Source organism: Hyaena hyaena, unplaced genomic scaffold (genome assembly GCF_003009895.1).
Source record: "Hyaena hyaena isolate Hyena2069 unplaced genomic scaffold, ASM300989v1 scaffold_1310, whole genome shotgun sequence".
Classification (NCBI taxonomy): Eukaryota; Metazoa; Chordata; class Mammalia; order Carnivora; family Hyaenidae; genus Hyaena; species Hyaena hyaena.
The window spans coordinates 359,574-375,004 of NW_024081920.1; the positions used below are offsets into that span (position 1 = coordinate 359,574).

At 36.6% G+C, this 15,431-nt stretch overlaps 2 protein-coding genes across 2 annotated transcripts; one reads left to right on the plus strand and one right to left on the minus strand.

The window, feature by feature from the left end:
- Positions 1-12: 12 nt before the first annotated feature.
- Positions 13-6,129, minus strand: LOC120224926 (olfactory receptor 51A7-like). The gene is given in 4 exon segments (XM_039223166.1): positions 13-173; positions 176-343; positions 346-772; positions 6,112-6,129. Coding segments are annotated over 4 exon segments (774 nt in total).
- Positions 6,130-12,382: 6,253 nt separating this feature from the next.
- On the plus strand, positions 12,383-13,318 carry LOC120224942 (olfactory receptor 51A7-like). The gene has a single exon (XM_039223181.1). The coding sequence runs from the start codon at positions 12,383-12,385 to the stop codon at positions 13,316-13,318; it is 936 nt and encodes a 311-aa protein (XP_039079112.1).
- The last annotated feature ends 2,113 nt before the right edge of the window (positions 13,319-15,431 follow it).

Genomic DNA, 15,431 nt, shown 5'->3' on the forward strand with positions numbered 1-15,431 from the left:
ATATTCAAATTTTTATCTCCTACATATGTTAAACAACTTTCCCAAGACCTTTTCCCAAATTTGTCGAGTTTTTACACAATATACAATGGGGTTGATTAGGGGTGACAACAACAAGAATATATCTGCAACAAGAAGGCTTTTGTGCTTGGCGAAGTGGTGCATGGCAGCCAGGTGATGATGGGTACATAGAAAATGAGCATAGCACAGATGTGGGAGACACAGTTCTTGAGGGCCCTGAGTCTCTCTGCTAGAGATGCGATGCTGAGTACAGTCTTCAAGATCAGTATATATGACATAAAAACTAATGCCAAGTCCAGCATAGTACAGAGAGCAACAAAGAAGCATAGATAACATTGATCTTGTTGTCAGAGCAGGCCAACTTCATGGGATCCTGATGCAGACAGTATGAGTGAGAAAGGAGATTCTTCTGACAATACTTTAATCTCCTTAGAGTGAAAGGAAATGGAAGCACTAAGAGAATGCTCCTGGTGGCTAAGATCAGTCCCATTTTAGCAACTCTGTTGCTAGTGAGGAGAGCAGTATATCTTGGGGGATTGTGAATGGCAAGAAAGTGATCCAAAGACATAACTAGAAGCACTGAGGATTCCATGACAGTGAATCCATGGATGAAGAATTCTTGAGCAAAGCAGACATTGGGTGAAATTCCCATGGAATTGAACAAGAAGATTCTCAGCATGGTAGGAAGGGAGGAAAATGAAAGGCCCAAGTCAGAGATGGCCAAGAGAGCAAGGAAATAATTCTTGAATAAACTCTAAGTAGATTCAAACATTGGCTTTTCAGGTTTCATACAAATCTTATGATTGTTTATTCTAGCTCTGTGAAGAATGCAGGTGTTATTTTGAGAGGGGTTGCATTGAATAAGTAAATTGCTTTGGATAGTAATGACATTTTAATAGTGTTTGTTCTTCCAATCCATGAGAATGGAATGTTTTCCATTTTGTGTGTGTGTGTGTGTCTTCTTCAATTTATTTCATAAGCTTTCTGTAGTTTTCAGTGTATAGATTTTTCACCTCTTTGGTTGGGTTTATTCCTAGTTATTTTATGGTTTTCGGTGCAATTGTAAATGGGATAGATTCCTTGATTTCTCTCTCTGCTTATTCTTTATTCATATCTAGAAATACAACTGATTTCTGTACATTGACTTTATATCTTACAACTTTGCTGAATTCCTGGATCAGCTATCACAGGCTTTTTGGTGGAGTCTTTGGGTTTTCCACATAGAGTATCATGTCATCTGTGAAGAGTGAGAGTTTGACTTCCACCCTGCTGATTTAGAGCATTTTTATTTCTTTGACAAAGCAATCCTGAAAAAAGAAAACCAAAGCTAGAGGCATCACAATTTTCCACTTCAAGCTGTATTACAAATCTGTAATCATCAAGACAGTATGGTACTGGCACAAAAACAGACACTCAGGTCAATGGAACAGAATAGAGAACCCAGAAATGGACCCACAAACATGTGGCCAACTAATCTTTGACAAAGTAGGAAAGAGCGTCCAATGGAAAAAAAGACAGTCTCTTTAGAAAATGATGTTGGCAAAACTGGACAGGAACATGCAGAAGATTGAGCCTGGAACACTTTCTTACACCATACACAAAAATAAATTCAAAATGGATAAAATTCCTAAATGTGAAGCAGGAAACCATCAAAATCCTAGAGGAGAAAACAGGCAACAACCTCTTTGACCTTGGCCACAGCAACCTCTTACTCAACACATTTCCAGAGGCAAAGGAAACAAAAGCAAAAATGAACTATTGGGACCTCATCGAGATAAAAAGCTTCTGCACAGCAAGGGAAACAGTCAGCAAAACTAAAAGGCAATTGAGATGACATGATACTCTACATAGAAAACCCGACAGACTCCACCAGAAGCCTACTAGAACTGATCCAAGAATTCAGCCAAGTTGCAGGGTACAAAATCAACGTACAGAAATCGGTTGCATTTTTATACACCAATAATGAAGCAACAGAAAGAGAAATCAAGAAACTGATCCCATTCACAATTGCACAAAAAACCATAAAATACCTCGGAATAAACCTAACCAACGATACAAGAGATCTGTATGATGAAAACTATAGAAAACTTATGAAGGAAATTGAAGAAGACACAAAGAAATGGAAAAACATTCCATGCTCATGGATAGGAAGAATAAATATAGTTAAGATGTCATTACTACCTAAAGCACTCTACACATTCAATGCAATTCCAATCAAAATTGCACCAGCATACTTCTCAAAACTAGAACAAACTATCCAAAAATTTGTATGGAACCACAAAAGACCCCGAATAGCCAAAGTAATACTGAAAAATAAAACCAAAACGGGAGGGATCACCATCCCAGACTTCAGCCTCTACTACAAAGCTGTCATCCTCAAGACAGTACGGTATTGGCACAAAAACAGACACATAGACCAATGGAACCGAATTGAGAACTCAGAAGTGGACCCAAAAGTATACAGCCAACTGATCTTTGACAAAGCAGGAAAGAATATCCAATGGAAAAAAGACAGCCTTTTTAACAGATGGTTTTGGGAGAACTGGACAGCAACATGCAGAAGAATGAAACTAGATCATTTTCTCACACCATGCACAAAAATAAACTCAAAATGGATAAAGGACCTGAACGTGAGACAGGAAACTATCAACACCCTAGAGGAGAAAGCAGGAAACAACCTCCTTGACCTCCACAGCAGCAACTTCTTACTTGACACATCCCCAAAAGCAAGGGAATCAAGAGCAAAAATAAACTGTTGGGACCTCATCAAGATTAAAAGCTTCTGCACAGCCAAGGAAACAACCCAGAAAATTAATAGGCAACCAACGGAATGGGAAAAGATAGTTGCAAATGACATATCAGATAAAGGGTTAATATCCAGAATCTATAAGGAACTCACCAAACTCCACGCCCGAAAAACAAACAACCCAGTGAAGAAATGGGCAGAAGACATGAACAGACACTTCTCCAAAGAGGACATCCAGATGGCCAACAGACACATGAAACGATGCTCAGCATCCCTCCTAATCAGGGAAATACAAATCAAAACCACACTGAGATACCACCTCACGCCAGTCAGAGTGGCTAAAATGAGCAAATCAGAGAACTCTAGATGCTGGCGAGGATGTGGAGAAACGGGCACCCTCCTACACTGTTGGTGGGAATGTAAACTGGTACAGCCCCTCTGGAAAACAGTGTGGAGGTTCCTCAGGAAACTAACAATAGAACTCCCTTATGACCCAGCAATAGCACTGCTAGGAATTTACCCAAGGGATACAGAAATGCTGAGGCATAGGAGCACATGTACCCCAATGTTCATAGCAGCACTCTCCACAATAGCTAAAACATGGAAAGAGCCTAAGTGTCCATCAACAGATGAATGGATCAAGAAGATGTGGTTTATCTATACCATGGAATACTACATGGCAATGAGAAACAATGAAATCCGACCATGTGTAGCAACATGGATGGACCTTGAGGGTGTTATGCTGAGCGAAATAAGTCAGGCAGAGAAGGACAAATATCATATGTTTGCACGTATAGGAGGATTAGGAGGAACTTGACGGAGGAACAAGGGGGAGAAGAAGGGCGGAAATGGTGGGGGAAAGGGAGAGAGGCAAACCATGAGAGACTCTTGAATGGTGACAAAAACTGAAGACTGATGGATGTGGGGGGAAGGGGGTGATGGGCATGGAGGAGGGCACTTTGGGGATGAGCACTGAGTGTTATGTGGAAACTAATTTGACAATAAAATATTTGTAAAAAAAAACAAAAAAAAAAACAAAAAAAAACTGTATACTAGCTTAGTCTTCAGATTTCAGTTTTGTGTATCCATAAAATTATAAAGGTAATTGTGCCTAAAGGTAATTGAAACCACATTAAAAGTTTTTTTGTGATAATTAAATGATGCAATAAACATAATGTGTTGGAAACATGAAAAAAAAAAAAACAACTAAAAGGCAATTGACAGATTCGGAGAAGATATTTGTAAATGACATATCAGATAAAGGGTTAGTATACAAAATTTATAAATAACTTATCAAACTCAACATGCAAAAAAACCAAATAATCCAGTGAAGAAATGAGCAAAATACAAAAATGGACACTTTTCCAAAGAAGACATCCAGATGGTTAACAGACAGATGAAAAATGCTCGATATCACTCATCATCAAGGAAACACAAATCAAAACCACAATGAGATACCACCTCACACCTGTCAGAATGGCTAACATTAACAACTCAGGCAACAACAGATATTAGCAAGGATGCAGAGAAAGAGGAACTCTTTTTGCACTGTTGGTGGAAATGCAAACTGCTGCAGCCACTCTAGAAAACAGTATGGAAGTTCCTCACAAAGTTAAAATAGAACTATTCTACAAGCCAGAAATTGCACTACTAGGTATTTATTCAAAAGAGACAGAAGTGCTGTTTTGAAGGGGCACTTGCACCCCCAACGTTTATAGCACCAGTACCAACAATAGCCAAAGTATGGAAGGAGCCCAAATGTCCATTGACTGATGAATGAATAAGGAAGATGTGGTATATAAATATATACAATAGAATATTACTCAGAGATCAAAAAGAATGAAATCTTGCCATTTGTAACAACATGGATAGAACTAGAGTGTGTTATGCTAAGCAAAATTAGTCAGTCATAGAAAGACAAATATCATATGATTTCACTTATATGTGGTATTTAAGATACAAAACAGATGAACATAATGGCAGGGAAGCAAAAATAATACAAACGGAGAGGGGAAAAAACCATAAGAGACTCTTAAGTACAGAAAACAAACTGAGGGTTGCTAGAGGGGTTTTAGGTGGGGCGATGGGCTAAATGGGTAAGGGGCATTAAGGAGGACACTTGTTGGGATGAGCACTGGGTGTTATATGTAAGTGATGAATCATTAAATTCTACTACTGAAATCATTGTTACACTATATATTAGCTAACTTATATGTAAATTTTAAAATAAATTAATAAATTTTTAAAAAATGGATTCAAACTAGTAACTTCTGAAAGAGATGGATGTTGGAGGAGTTTGTTTTTATGGAGACTGTAAGTAAATGTATTTTATGTGTTAAAGAACATACCCATTAATATTTTTGAAACAGATAAATAATGTTAATAGGAATCTATTTTCTCAGCATTCCTGGCTGGCTCAGTCAGTCAAGTGGCCAACTTCAGCTCAGGTCATGATCTCACGGTATGTGGGTTTGATCACTGCATCAGACTTTGTGCTGACAGCTCAGAGCCTGGAGCCTGCCTCTGATTCTGTGTCTCCATCTTGTTTTTTCTCTCTGACCCTCCCCTGCTCATGTTCTCTCTATCTCTGAAAAATAAACATTAAAAGACAAGAAATTTATTTTATCTTGTTAAAATGTCTGTATTATCCAAATACAATCTACACTTTAATGCAATTCCTATCAAAATACCAACAGCATTTTTCACAGAGCTAAAACAAATAATCCTAAAACTTGAATGGATCCACAAAACACCATAATAGCCAAAGCAACCTTGAAAAAGAAAAGCAAAGTAAATGACATCACAATTCTAGACTTCAAGTTACATTACAAAGCTGTTGTGATGGTACTGGCACAATATCAAAAATGAAACTTTGGGACTTCATCAAAATAAAAAGCTTCTGCACAGTGAAGGAAATAATAAAATTAAAAGCCATCTTATGGAATAGGAGAAGAGATTTGGAAATAGCATATCTAACAAAGGATTAGTATCCAAAATCTATAAGGAATTTATCAAACTCAACACCCAAAAGCCAAAAGAGAATATGGTACTGGCACAATAATAGACACACAGATCAACAGAACAGAATGAAAATCTAGACATAAAGCCATAATTATATGGTCAATTATTCTTTGACAAAAAAGGGAAAATATCCAATAGAAAAGACAGTGTCTTCAAGAAATGGTATTGGAAAACTGGACAGGTACTGGAAAGCTGGACCACTTCCTTACCCCATACACAAAGATAAATTCAAAATGGATTAAAGCCCTAAATGTGAGACAGGAAACTATCAAAATCCTAGAAGAGAACACAGCCAGTAACCTCTTTGACTTTGGACATGGTCATACCAACTTCTTATTAGACATGATGAAGCAAAAAAAAATAATAATAATAGCAAAAATGAACTATTGAAGAAAATAAAACTTCTACATAGTGAGGGAAATAGTCAAAAAAATTAAAAGCCATCCTATGGAATTTAAGAAGATATTTGGAAATGATATATCTAATAAAGGATTAGTATCCAAAATCTATAAAGAACTTATCAAACTCAACACCCAAAACCAATTCACCAGAAATGGGCAGAAGAAATGAATAAACATTTTTCCAAAGAAGACATACAGATGGAAGATGCATAAAAAGATGCTCAACATCAAGGGGCGCCTGGGTGGCTTAGTCGGTTAAGCGTCCGACTTTCGCTTAGGTCATGATCTCGCGGTTCATGGGTTCGAGCCCTGCTTCGGGCTCTGTGCTGACTGCGAGCTCAGAGCCTGGAGCCTATTTCAGCGTCTGTGTCTCCCTCTCTTTCTGACCCTCCCTTGCTCACGCTGTCTCTCTCTCTCTCTTCTAGAAATAAATAAAAATATTAAAAAAAGAAAAAATATGCTCAACATCAATTATTATTAGGGGAAATACAAATCAAAACTACAAAGAGATACCACCACACATGAGTAAAATGACTACAATTAACAACACAGTAAACAATAGGTGTTGGCAAAGCAGAGAAATGGGAACCTTTCACACATATGGTGGAAATGCAAACTGGAAAACATTATGGAAGTGCCTCAAAAAGTTAAAAATAGAACGTGTCTACAATCCGGAAATTGCACTGCTAAGTATTTACTCAAAGCATACAAAAATACTGATTTGAAGGTTTACATGCACCCCAATGTTTATAGCAGCACTATCAACTATAGCCAAATTAAAGAAAGAACCTACTGGAGCTCCATCAACTGATGGATGGATAGTTGACCAATGTCCATCAACTGATGAATGGATAAAGAAGATATGGTACAGGGGCACCTGGGTGGCTCAGTCAGTTAAGCATCTGACTTCAGCTCAGGTCATGATCTCACAGTTCACTAGTTTGAGTCCTACATTGCGGCTCAGAGCCTGCAGTGCAGAACCTGGAGCCTCCTTCAGATTCTGTGTCCCCCTCTCTTTTTCTACCCCTCTCCCGCTCATGCTGTCTCTCTTTCTCTCAAAAATAAACATTTAAATAAATAAATAAACAATAAAGAAATTTTAAAGATGTGATATATACATGAAATAAAGTATTATTTCTCAGCCATAAAAAAGAATGAAATCTTGCCATTTGCAACAACATGGATGGAACTAGAGATTATTATGCTGCATGAAATAGGTCAGTCAGAAAAATCAAATATCATATGATTTTACTCATATGTAGAATTTAAGAAACAAAACAAATGATCATAGGGGGAAAAAAAGGAGAAAGAGCAAAACCAAGAAACAGACTCTTAACTGTGGAGAACAAACCGATGGTTACCAGAGGGGAGGTGGGTTGGAGGTTGGATGAAACAGGTGATGGGGATTAAGGAGTGCATTTGTTATTGATGAGCACTCGGTGTTGTATGGAAGTATTGAATCACTAAATGGTACACCAGAAACTAATATTACATTGTATGTTAACTAACTAGAATTTACATTTAAAAAGAAATCTATTTTCTCGTTATTTTTAATAATATAGTTTAGAGATTTATTTTTCCCTAATAGAACATGGAAAAATATTATATACATTAATTTATGTAAAACTGAGAGTGTCCTGGACAAAATAAAAGTCATTATTTTCTATAGGGCAATAAAAAGTAGTAGGTGTAAGAAAGTCTTAATAAACTGAAACCCAGACACATCACAGTCAAATCCTGAAGAAAAAGAGAGAGATATTAAAAGCAGGCAGAGTAAAAAGATAATAGAAATAGAGAAACAATGGTAAACAACACTAAGATAGAAGACAATAGAGTCACATTTTGAAAGTACTGGAAGAATAACTTGCCAACCTGGAATTCAATATTTGTCAAAATTATCTTTCAATAAAGAAGACAAGATCAATACATTTACAGATAAACAAAACCTTAGACAAGTCATAGCCATGAGATCTGCACATAATAAACGAAGGAAGAATGCTCAGAGGGATGAAGGTAAGTAAACACAAAATATTTTTATCTTTTCTTAATTTCTGGACATGATAATTTACTTTTTTTTTCTGAGAGAGAGAGATAGAGTGAGCAGTAAAGGGAGAAAGAGAGAATCTTAAGCAGGCTCCCTGCCCAGCATAGAGCCTGACATAGGGGTCGATCTCACGACCCTTAGATCATGAACTGAGCCAAAACCAAGAGTCAGATACTTAACTGACTGAGCCACCCAGGTGCTCTGATAATTTACTTTTTAAAGTAAAATAATCCCAATGTATGGAGAGATTTGTAATATAGGTAGAAATATGTACTTAGCAATAACTGCATATTATCTTTAAATGAGATAAAATAGAAGTATACTGTTAAAAGTTTCTTACATTACCTATGAAAAAGTATAATATTAACTCAAGGTAGACTCTGGAAATTAAGGTTGCATACCATAGCCCAAAAAGCGAGTATAAAAAACAGAGATCCAAAAATATGGCCAAAAATCCAACTGAGGAAATAAAATAGAATACTGAAACAGTTGAACTTATTTGATTTAAAGACTTTAAAAAATGAGTAAAGCTACATAACAGAAGCAAAAACAGACGGGACGATGAGGGAACAAATAAAACAATGATAGACATAAAACTAAATGTATAAATAATTTCATTAAGTATAATGGGCTAAAGACTCCAATTACAAACAGCACTAGTCAAGGTGGATTAAAAAACTGGTCAACTATAAAAGCTGCATATGAAATACAAAGACACAGATAGGTTAAGAATAAAAAGAAAAATAAATGTCATGCATAACAATATATATGGTGAATGTAGCCATATTATCAGAGCACATGGAATTTAAAGCGAGATATAGATCAAGAAAAAGGAGACATTTTGCAATGATAAAAGAATCAATTCATCAAGAAGCCATAGCAAATTAAATGTTTATTTTTGAGGGGGGGGGGAGAGAGAGAGAGAGAGAGAGAGAGAATCTGAAGCTGCCTCCAGCTCTCAGCACAGAATCCAACATGGGGCTTGAACCCATGAACTGAGAAATCATGACCTGAGTGGAAGCAGGATTCTCAGCTGACTGAGTCACCCACGTGCCCAAAAGGTCATAACAACTTTAATGTTTACACGTGTAATAAGAAAGCTTCAAAATACACAAGGAAAAAGTAACAACTAAAAAGAAAAAGTTAATAATCAGATATAGAGACGTTAGCACATCCTTGATTGTTACTTGGTTTTATACGTTGGTAAAAATCAATTGAGCTGTATACTTCAGGTTTCTGCATCTTTCTACATTTCATTAATAAGGACAGGAAAAACAACTTCATTGATGATAAGAAAAAAGAAGAAACAAAAGAATGGTGGACTTAAAATAATATATCAATTAATTTGGAATTAAATGATGTTTTGGAGCCTCAATCGCTTTCCCTAATCTCTGGAGCAGACTGTCCTTGGTATGAGTAGTTCTCCAAAATCTATGCAACATCCAGTCTCATCTTTTCATGGCCCTGTGGCAACCAAGAAGTTAAAATCATGGTCTTGAAGCAAGCTCTCTTCTGGGAATTTCTAAGAAATTTTTCAGGGAAATAATTTGTTTACAGAAGGTGGTAGAACTGGAGGAATTGGTGTCCCATGAGTACAAACTTCAGAAGATAGCTCAAGGAGTCTGTGATCGATAGATAAAGGTTTAGCTGGGGGCCTAACATGACTTCTCTAGGGTCATGAAAGCTGTATCTTGTTTTTCTTTTTCTGGGAATTCATAACTCTTTCTACTTACAGTTTGAACTGATGTCATTTGAATTCAAGCTTTTTCAATAATACCATGCTTTCTATCTCACATTAATTAATAAGTTAAAAACTGGAATAATCATCAGGAAATTGCACGAGGAAATTCTGCTGGAAGACATATAAAAATTCGTGATACAATAAGCAGTATAAATGTCAAGAAAGCCTAAAACCATGGACTTTATCACATCCTAGCTCCAGTACCTTATAGAGTTACCTCCAGAGCTAGTTTAATCAACACGAGTCATTTCAATTTCATTTCTGACAAAATTGCATCAGATGAGAGATAAAAGGGCAATAGAGATTGTTGGTAGCAAAATCCAGCAAACAGAACCAACTCTGAAACAGTGAAGGTAAAGGTACGTAATCAATACTTGTTTAGCCAGATCAAGAGGAGAGGAGGGAGGATAAGAGATCATTCTTAATAAGCTGAAGGGAGAAAAAGAGAGGTAGGTATTTGAAAAAGAAGGCAAAAAGAAAGCATTGGGAACTATTATTATATATTAAACATTGTGCTAGACAATTTTTACATGTAGATAATTCTGCTTTCAAAATGTTCAACTTTTTTTGTGAACATGAAAATAAATATCTGCAAAGCCTCATAGCCTTATGGATGAGCAGGAGGTAGTAAAATAGCAGAATTACTTTGAAGATTAACTATAGTTGGCAAAGCCCTGAACAGTCTGGAACACAATAAAGCTACCAGCAATAGTTAGCATCAAAGAGTGCCCAATGCATTTGTTTCTCAAGTACAGCAACTTATGTAGAGAAATTAGTGAAATATTTTTTCAGTAAATTGACTGCCTTGATACTGTGTATCAGGAGTGAAGTTAATACTGTAATTGGATTTGAGCAAAGAAACAGCATGACCAAGAGAGCTAGTGTATTCCGGGGGGCCTTTCTGAGGATGTGACTTCTGAGAAAGAGCTGTTAGAGTGAAGGAAACCACAAGTATAGTAGTGAGATGGGAAGGCTGATGGAATGTTTGAAGATCTTTAACAGAAAAATGTTTAGGAGTATAAATGCTTTTCTGAATGAAAGGAATTAGTAACTGTGATATTGTGATTTATAATAAATATGTTTGGCCTTCACTGTTTTTGGCACTGAGTTGCTTTGGAATTTCCTATGGGATGAAAGAGACAAAGTTATCTTTTCTCATGTTAATATGATAACTTCTGGATATCACCTAAGATTGGGGGCTGTTTGCCTGGAGAACTAACCATGTGATTGTAGGGTTGGAACTTTCAGTCCTATCCCCCTGACTTCCAGGGAGCAGACTGGGGGATGAACTAATTAAAAAGCTTGTGTTTCTGATTCTTAATAGTCAAGAGCACTCTGACAAAGCCCAAGCTTCTCAACTAAACCCTCACTTCTCTAGGCAAAGGAGTAAACACCAATATGCTCTATGTATCTTGAAACCCCATTGTCCCCATTAACTTAATTCCATAAAGAAAGAGAAAACTCTTAAAGGTTCATAGTTAGCTCAGTTGTCTATGAAAACAAAAGGCAAACAAACATAGTTGTAGAACATCTATTTATCTTATGGTGTCAGAAAAAAAAAAAAAAAAGACTCCGAGAACACCATCACCAATATACTTTGCCACCCACCATGGCTGGCCTATAATACAGTTTGCTAAGTCATTTGTATTTATGAAAGTATATGTTGGACTATAAAGCAAGCTAAGAATCTCTGTCTCCTCCCATGCTCATGGATGGAGAGTACTGATATAGATTAATCGTTTTAAAGAACATTCTATCTGCTTCCATATAAGAAAATGGGATTTTTCACTATATTGTATCAGAGAGGGTTAACATTCAATCACTCATGACCTAGTTTCTGTCCTTTCTTTGTACTTCTTTCTATGGAGAGCTTGTGAGTAAGATCAATTTTAGAAGCTCAAGCCCTTTCTTTGCCTAAAAAATATTTGAATGAAAAGACTATAGAAATTAGATAAATCACTTAGCATCCACTCTCTTAAAATCTGCTTTCTGCAGGTTCCTGTCTTTTTTTTTTTTTCCTAATTCTAGGATTATGCTGGAACAACAAAAAGACTTGTCTTATGGCTCAGCCTAACTTTATGAAATTTTTCATTGGATTGGGGGTGGGGAGGGGCAAATCCTACAGAAAAGGGGAAATTTATTTGCAGGCCATTGCTCTTTATGTGATTGGTCAAGATAGTTCCTAAATTCCTGGTTCTCCTTGTCAGTTAACATTATCTGACTCTATTATAAATAGTTTGTTCAGAAGAAATACTTCATTCTTTTATTCTTTGATATGAGCCTTTCAAAACTAAATTTTCTTTATATCTCAGAGAAAAGTGCTGAAAGGAGCACTTTTTATGCTGAAAATGTAATTTCTGTTAAAAGTGTCATTTCAGATCTGGGAATAGACATTTTCCATCTGATTCATCATGGACACTGTCAATTCCTCTAATATTGAGATCACCACCTTCTTCCTGATTGGAATCCCAGGACTGGAGCATGTTCATGCTTGGATCTCTGTCCCCATCTGCCTCATGTACCTGGTGGCCATCCTTGGCAATTGTACCATACTCTTTGTGATCAGGACAGAGTCCTCACTCCATGCCCCCATGTACTATTTCCTGTCTATGTTGGCTGTCTCTGACCTGGGCCTCTCCCTCTCATCCCTCCCCACTATGCTGAGGATCTTTGTTTTCAATGCTACAGGAATTTCCCCAAATGCCTGCTTTGCTCAAGAATTCTTTATCCATGGATTCACAGATATGGAGTCCTCAGTGCTCCTGGTCATGTCTTTTGACTGCTTTTTGGCCATACGCAACCCTCTGAGATACAGCTCAATCCTTACCAATGCCACAGTTGCCAAAATGGGCTTGGTGTTTCTAATTAAAAGCATGCTCTTAGTGCTCCCATTCCCTTTCACTCTCAAAAGATTGACATATTGTAGGAAAAGCCTACTTTCTCACTCTTATTGTCTACACCAGGATGTCATGAAGCTGGCCTGCTCGGACAACACGGTCAACTTTTTCTATGGTTTCTTTGTTGCCCTCTGTATGATGTCAGACAGTGTGTTCATTGCTGTGTCCTACATATTCATCCTGAAGACCGTGATGGGAATTGGATCCCATAAGGAGCGGCTAAAGGCTCTCAACACTTGTGTCTCCCACATCTGTGCTGTGCTCATCTTTTATGTGCCCATCATTGCTTTGGCCTCCATGCACCGTTTTGGCAAGCACAAGTCCCCAGTGGCCATGATCCTCATTGCAGACATTTTCCTGCTAGTACCACCTCTGATGAATCCCATTGTATACTGTGTGAAGACGCGGCAAATTCGTGAGAAGGTTTGGGGGAAATTGGGTCTAAAATAAAGGTATGGGAAACATCAATCAGCCGAGATTGGAGAATAAAATAATATATCTCTAAGCAAAATATTATGGATGTTTATTGGTATTTCCCTTAATCATCCTTATAATCACTATAAGATGTAGTCTGGGCACTGAGATCTGTGAGCCTAGAACTGATGTGGGCATTGACAGGTGAGTATGGAATTGTTTTGCAATTCTATTAAAATCATGAACCAACATACTGATTTGGGATTTTAGTTGCACTGTTTATAGCACAAGAGTAAACACACATGGAAGTAGAGCTTTTGCCCCTTTATAGAAAATGAATACCAAAGGAGTTGGGTGTTACCCCAATCCAATTGGCTTTTCTTTCAGGCAACCTTCAGGCATGTATTTGTTGAGGTCTCTTTAGTCAATTTAATGCAAATCCTTGATTTCCCATTTAAGAAAAGAAGTGTATTGTCAAGTCCAAATTGGTTAAAATTTTTCTCCCTTTTCTCTTTCCTTAGTAATAAAATTGGACACCAGTGATTATTTTTAATGTTAAAGCTTTCATAGCCTGGAAATATGAGAATACTTTCTCATAACATTCTTTAAGACAGACCAGATTTTTTCTCTATATTACAACAGGGTTCCAAGAAATTTTAGTTATTAAAAGGAGAACAAGGGACTATTATACTAGTAGTAGGAAATAGGAAAGCTAGTAGTTCAGTAATTTTTAAAACTTTGCTATTCTTAACTGCTTTAAAAGAATGGCTCTCATGCTTGTTTAGGCACTTGGTATTTTGATGTATGATATATTCAATTACATTAAACAAGTTAGAAACTATTTTAAACTAGCAGAAAATATGACCATATGTTAAGCAATATAAAATCATATTCATACATATATTGTTCCATTTTTTTTTTAAAGATAAGTAGCCAAGGGGCTCCTCAGTGGCTCAGTTGGTTAAGCATTCAACCCTTGATTTCAGCTCAGGTCATAATCTCATGGTTCATGAGATGGAGCCCTGTGTTTGGCTCTGCACTGACAGCACAGAGCCTGCTTGGGATGCTCTCTCTCTCCCTCTCTGTTCCTCTCCTGCTCGTGTGCATGCAAGCACTCTCTTAAAAATGAATAAATAAACATAAAAAAGATAAATAGCCAACTAAAGTAGATTGGCTATCTGAGTATATTCTCTGTAAAAATTCATTTGTTTCCTATTCATCTGTTATTTGTGAGTACTTTATGGTAGACAAAGTAAAAAACATATACTTTAGAATAAGTCAACCAAAATTCTTAAAAAGTCTGTACTATGAATTGGAAAAATACTATTGGTGATCAATTTCAATGTTTTATTGTCTCAGTTGAACTCACAAATATTTAGTATTATTTGTTCCAAAGAACCATTTCGAAGAAGATGCTCTCTGTTGAATAAATATTCTTACATATTTTATGTCCCCTGATGAGTTTAACTGAGTTCTTATTGCTCAAAAGCTGACCTGGTCTAGATCCCCATAGTTTAACCAAGGAAGGGAGGGACAAAATTTTAGGCTTCCTCCCAGGTTGTTTTCAATTATGTTATTAATCCACCTGTTTGTCTTATTTATATTTTGTTTCCTTAAAGAAACTGTATACATTAAATTTGTATATCTCCAGACTTGTACACTGTATATAATGACATCTGGTTGGCAGTCTGACACATTTCTCAACTTTTAGAAAAGAAGCACATACATGCACACAGACACACACACACACACAGACACACACACACACACACACACACAGCTTTTACAAGTCAGAAAATTATAATTTATAAGCACACAGATCATCTAGAATGACAGAAAAACTATTGCCAAAATCAGTAAGAAGTAACTATAAATTTTAAGTCAAAAAAGTTGCCCTGAAAAATAGTTCATGTCCCATTTAGCCACAAGAAAAAGTAAATGGTTGTCATGAAAGAAACAGGAAGAATACTTATCCTCCATTTTTTAGTATTTGCCCTCAACTAAGAAATTCAGATCTTTACAAAACAGAAACTGCTGAGGTCATAAGATGTCGATAATGTTTATCTGAATCATAATAGTGAATAGGCTAAAATCTGTTTTCCTCAACTATAATATAGACTCAATGTATTTCCAATCAAGCATCCAGTAA

Coding starts and splice junctions, on each gene's coding strand:
- LOC120224942 (XM_039223181.1), top strand. CDS start 12,383: ATGGACACTGTCAATTCCTCTAATATTGAGATCACCACCTTCTTCCTG.